Source organism: Neophocaena asiaeorientalis, unplaced genomic scaffold, assembly GCF_003031525.2.
Source record: "Neophocaena asiaeorientalis asiaeorientalis breed wild unplaced genomic scaffold, Neophocaena_asiaeorientalis_V1.1 scaffold177, whole genome shotgun sequence".
Taxonomy (NCBI): Eukaryota; Metazoa; Chordata; class Mammalia; order Artiodactyla; family Phocoenidae; genus Neophocaena; species Neophocaena asiaeorientalis.
This window is the reverse complement of record NW_020172779.1, coordinates 22,206,259-22,211,772: the sequence shown is the minus strand read 5'-3', so window position 1 is coordinate 22,211,772 and position 5,514 is coordinate 22,206,259. Positions and strand designations below refer to the sequence as shown.

At 66.7% G+C, this 5,514-nt stretch overlaps 1 protein-coding gene across 1 annotated transcript; it reads right to left on the bottom strand.

Moving 5' to 3' along the window:
* Window positions 1–1,074: 1,074 nt before the first annotated feature.
* THEM6 (thioesterase superfamily member 6) lies at window positions 1,075–5,383 on the bottom strand. Its single transcript, XM_024741260.1, has 2 exons — window positions 4,808–5,383; window positions 1,075–2,695 (listed from the first exon to the last, which is right to left on the bottom strand). Exons 1-2 carry the CDS (start codon window positions 5,318–5,320, stop codon window positions 2,582–2,584), a joined length of 627 nt encoding a protein of 208 aa, XP_024597028.1. The 5' UTR covers window positions 5,321–5,383; the 3' UTR covers window positions 1,075–2,581.
* Between the last annotated feature and the right edge of the window lie 131 nt (window positions 5,384–5,514).

Sequence of the window (5,514 nt, the reverse complement as noted above, 5' to 3'; positions counted from 1 at the left end):
ACACACACACACACACACACACACACACACACACACACACACACACAGTGCCAAGTGGGTCAGACCACGCCCAGGCACCCCCATCCTGTCTCCGCAGCCCCCCGTCCTGCTCCAGGGCCCCAGCCAGCCAATTAGGACCACTGGCTGGACCTGCCCAGGCTCAGGTCATCTGCACGCACCATTTCCTATCTGTGGTCCCACCCCGTAACTTGTCCTGTCTGGCAATGCTCAGCTCAGACACCTAATACGATCCCCCCACCTCCCCTGCCCCCGACCTCTCAGGACCTGTGCAAACACCTCTTACACAAAGAGAAACAGACATTCTGTGCGGGTGCCCAACTGCCCCCCACGTGGCCACTGGTTCAGGACAGGCATGAGGCATGGCCCATCAGTCCCCAAGGCCCTCAGGCTGCCCGGAAAGGTGGACAGGGCCGAGGCCCCAGCCGACCACCCTGGCAGCAAACCGCTGACCTGCTCGCCGCCTCTCCAGCCCCACTGTCCCATCGCTGAATGCCTCTTGCAAACCCAGCTGCTTCCAACTGCCCTTCTTTCCCAGGTCCCAGTGCTGGGCCCTCCTGGGCAGGTGGTCAGAGCATGGACACCACCCACACCTCCATCACTCACCTGCCTTACATCCCAGGGGTCCCACTCCCTGCCCTCTTGGAGCAGCCTGCGGAACAGCCCCTATGCTCCCCCTGGCCCCCACGCATCAAGGCCCACTGACCTCTGACCCCCCTGGCACCCACACCCTGCCCAGTGACCCCAGGAGCCTGGGGGCCCAGACCCAGACTCTGGGGCATGACCTCCCAAGTCCCTGTGGAAAACTGCAGATGAGGAGAGGACCAGGGCCGGAGGGGCTTGGGGCAGCTCCTTTCTGGCCTCGACCCCATGTTCTGTGGAATGTGGACAGCATCCCAGCCAGCCAGCGTGGTCCCCAAGCTCACCCAACAAGCCCGACAGACCCCCACGCCAGAAAACACCCCTGGGGGACCAGGGCTTCGGAAATGAGGACTCCCCAGCAAGCTCACGTTTAAGACCCTTTACTCTTGGGCTTTCTTTAAATAAAACAGAAATACTGCAGGTCCCCACAGTGGCTGAGGCAGGTGACACTGTGGGGACACATGAGGGGTGTGGCTGTGCTCCCGGCTCCAGCTGGCCACGGGTCGTGGACTGGGTGGCAAGGGGGCAGTCCTGGGCCCCAGCTGCTCTGGCCTGCCCCGTGGGCTGGAGGGGGCAGCTGCAGGGGCACAGGTGAGCAGGCACCCTGCCCTGGGCAGCCCCCCACACGGGAAAGCAGTAATCTCACACCCAGAGCCCTGACCTCTGTCCCCAGCCAGCCAGGGACAAGGCCCACCTGCTTTGCCCTCAGCGCTCCTGGAGGCTCCGGGCCAGTGCCTGCTTCTCTCCAGGCCTCCCTTCCCCAGCTACAAGGCGGGAGACTGGGCAGGAGTGGGAGCCCTCGGCCGGTGGCGCCATCAGGGAGCCCCAAGAGCAGCTGCCAGGACAGAGCCACTCAAGCAAAACCAAGAAGACCCTCTCCAGCCTCAGCCCACTGAGGGAAGCAGCTCTCTGCACAGGAAGGAAGAAAGTCAACAGCGGGGTGGAATGTCAGGCAGGGACAGCCCCAGCAGGAGGGCAGACAACTGAGGTGCTGTAGGCCCAGAGAGGGCAGGACGCCCCTGCAGCGTCACACAGCACAGTCCTATGGGCACTGAAGGGTGAAGATGGGTGAGGGCACCCAGGCAGAATCCCACGCCCCAATCCCTCCTCAGCAGCAGGCCCCAACTAGGACACCCCCAGCTACGACAGTTCACCACCTCCACTGGAGCCCCTGCGCCATCTGGCCTGCACTGGCCCCAGCACACGCTCCAGGGCCACAAGCTTCTGCGGCAGGACCTGCCCCATCCCAGGAGCCCGGTGGCCAGGCCTCCCTCCTGAGTGCCCTTGGGTCAGCCTGCCTGAGCCCTGGTCTGCCAGACTCTGCCCTGGGCCTCCCCTTCCCTCACTCGCAGCCAGAGGGATCTGCCTTGAAATGCTGCTCTGATCCTTCCCAGCTCCTTGCCGTGCCCGGCCCCCAGGCCCCGGCCCCGGCCAGCCCCAGCCCTGCCTCCAGGACTGCTTGGGCCTCACCCCCACGGCAGCTCGGACTCCAAGCTCCGGTGCTCAGGGCAACTCCAGCCAGTCCCCTGCTCCAGGCACTCTCCCCCAACTAGACACACGGACACGGGGCTGCACCTGCTGGGTGGGCCACCCCCAAACCCCGCTGCCTGCATGCCAAGGGCCCTGGGCCTCCCAGTTTTCCCATCGTCGTCATCCTGAGCGCGTCGGAGCTGGTCTGGGTGCCTGTGTCACCCGCACCCTGTGCTCCGCCTGGGACGGGGCGGAGAGGGGCATCAATAATGGGGGTGGGGGAGGGCCCTGGGCGTGCGAAGGGGGCTGGGCCGGTCACAAGCCCACTCCAGCTCAGAGAGAGCCCAGCCCGGCCAGCCCGTTCTGCGTTCTCTGCCTCCTGGCAGGCGGGGAAGGGTGGGCAACTGCCCCGAGGTCAAGGCTGGTGGGCAGGGCGGGTAGGCCGTGGCGCTCACTGGTCCTTTACAACACTGCCGAGCCCGCTCTCGGCCCGGAGCAGCTGGCTGCTGGCCTCGTTGTAGGCGATCCAGTGTTGCAGGTCGGCTGGCAGCTCAGGGGGCTCCACCTGCAAGGGAAGACGAGGGTGAGACTCCCACGGGCCACCCGCTGCCATGGGGACCAGCAGGGCTGGGGGGGGCGGGGACAGCCAGGCTGTTGTCTTCACACGTCTGGACCTCGGCTCACACCGTTCCCCAGCCCCAGCCCCTCCCAGGCGTCCTTCCTCCCCACCCAGCTCTCGGGGTACCATGCCCCTCCTCAGGCCTGTCTCCCCCACTGGGTGGCAACTGAGCCCTCTACACATTCCCAGATCTGGGGCAAAAACCTCTGAAGCCAGCTGGTTGGAGGGGGCGACGGGAGACCCAGAGCGGCCAGAGGCAGGGCAGGGGATGGAGGGGAAGAAGCGGCGTCAGAGTGGCTCTGCCAGGAGAGCCCAGGACAGGGCCATGCCTGAGGCCCCCTCTCAGCGCGCCAACAGGAGCCAGACGCCACCTCGCAGCTCAGCACCGGGCTCCTGCGCCCTCCTGCTCAGCCACACCAGCCGCCTCCCTGCAAACTCGGCCACCATTTTGTGACGGGGCAAGGGGCTGGGCCAGGCTGGAGGGGTCCGAGGACTTGCGGGCCTCTCAGGAAGGAGGGGGAATGCCCGCCCACCTCAGGGCGTCAGGGAGGCTGGGCAGAGGTGCTCAGAGTCGGGTCACAGGGTAAGTCTGGGCAGAGCCGGGCCTGGCTCCTGGAAGCATCCTCCTCCCGGCCCAGCTGGAATCACCAGATCCAGACTTGGCTGTAGCCCAGCTCTCCCTGCAAGGCCGTGCTGCCCCACACCAGCCTTTCAGCATGCAGATCTCTGGGCACTGGGCTCAGCCTGTCCCACACTAAACCCAGGACTGCACCCGGGACCCTCCTGACCCACGGGCTCAGGCCGGGTGACTCCTGGCCATCTGTGGCCGAGTGTCCTCGCCATGCCATGGTGTGGGCGCCCCCTGCCTCTCATGTAGGTCTCACCCATCAGCCCCCGCCTGACCACCCTGTCCCCTGCAGGACAGTGGCCCTGGCTCCCTCTCCTCCACCTTCTGCTCGCAGCTCTCAGCCCGTCGATTTAAAGCCTCGATGGCCATCCCCTCCCAGCCTCCTGACGCATGAAGGGACATGCAGAGCACCTCTGTGGGCGCGGGGTGGGAGGCATCCAGGCCCTTTGGGGGCGTCCCTGACTCAAAGAGACAGAAAACCAGGGGACTGGGCCTGTGGCCCACTGTGCAGCCTCAAGCAGTTCGCATTGCCCCTCTGAGCCTCAGTTTCCCCACCTTCGATATAAAGGAAAGGCTAGCCTCTCGTGACTAACGTGCGGCTGTGTCCCTCCTCTGCTCCTGTCCAGGGCCAGAGAGGGCAGCACCCTGCCTGAGGGCACCTCGGGCCCAGCGGGCCTGGCTTTGGCATGGAGGCTCCAAGCATGGTTTTAGGAACGTGCCTGCAGCAGGAGCCTGCCCTGGCACCCAGCACCGCAGCAGCATCCCCAGGGCCCGGGTGCCATGATGCGGCAGCAGGCTGTGCTGGGAGGAGCAGGCCCTGGGGAGGGGCCTTGCGCCCCAGGCAGGTGCTGCAGCCTTCTTTTCTCCAACTGGAAAAGGCAGAAGGGCTTGCAGTGCTATAGGGCTCAGGGCTCACCCCTAACCCAGGTGATGGTGACCCAGCCCCTCAGGTCTAAGCTGGGTGAAAGGGCTCTCAGGTCCTTGAGAACTCCCAGCAACCTCCTCTCACTAACGCCCCAGCCCCCATCTCCCCACCCCACCCCCACCCGGCTTCCATGCTACATTCAGAACCAAGGACCAGTGAGGCCGGCTCCGCACTCCAAGCCACACTTAGACTCTTTGGGAGACGCCTGGTCTGGCCTTCCCTGTTCTGGAAAAGGCGTAGCGTGGGGCAGGGAGCCTTGAGGGGTTAATAAGGGATGGCAGGAGGGGAGCATGCTGAGTCCGACTACAGAGAGTTGATGAGGGGACCCTGAGAGGTCCCAAGAAGAATGGCATCAGTGAAGAAGGCCCTGGGTCCAAAGGAAAGGGCTGCAGCGGTACTCGGCCGGACAGGGGTAGGGGGCAGGCCTTCCCCAGGGGCAGGGGGCAGGGACCATGAGTCCTCAGGGTCCAGCGGGAGGAGTGCGCTCGGGGCGGGGGACGCTTACCCTGCGCTTGCACAGGTGCTGCACAACGCGCTCCGGCGAGGTGCCCAGCACGTGCTGGCGGGAGCGCAGCAGCGCGCACACGAAGCCGTCGCGCAGGCTGATGAAGCGCGCCTCTAGGTAGAAGGCGCGGTCGTCCCAGCCCAGCAGGCGGGTGCGCACCTCGAACGGCTCGAGCAGACGCAGCGAGCGGCGGTAGCGCGCGCACGAAGCGGCCAGCACGGCGCGCGCCCCGAGCGCGCGCAGAGCCCCGAGCACGCCGCAGCGGGCCAGGTGCGCGGCGCGCGCCACGTCGGCCTCGCGCAGGTAGCGCGCGTTGTTCATGTGCAGCAGCAGGTCCAAGTCCGAGGGCAGCACGCGGCCCGAGTAGCTCTGCTCAGCCAGGAGGTCACGGACGCGGGGCTGCAGCAGGCGCGCGCGCAGTACGGCGCACGGCACGCGGACCAGGTACCAGCCGTCCAGCAGCGCGAAGTAGGCGAGCGCCAGGGCCAGCACCGCCATGAGCAGCCCCAGCATCGCGGCGGCGGGCGCAGCGGTGCTGCGGGGCCCTCGGCGCTGGTGCCGACAGCGCGCGCGGCAATGCAGCCCTGATGCCCCAGCTCTGCCGGCCAGCCTGGGAACCGTTGAGCGCAGCGCGGCCGGAGCGAACCATCTCGCGAGGCTGGCTGAGGGGGGAGACGCGCCGGAGGCCTGCGCGGAGCCCCGCCCCC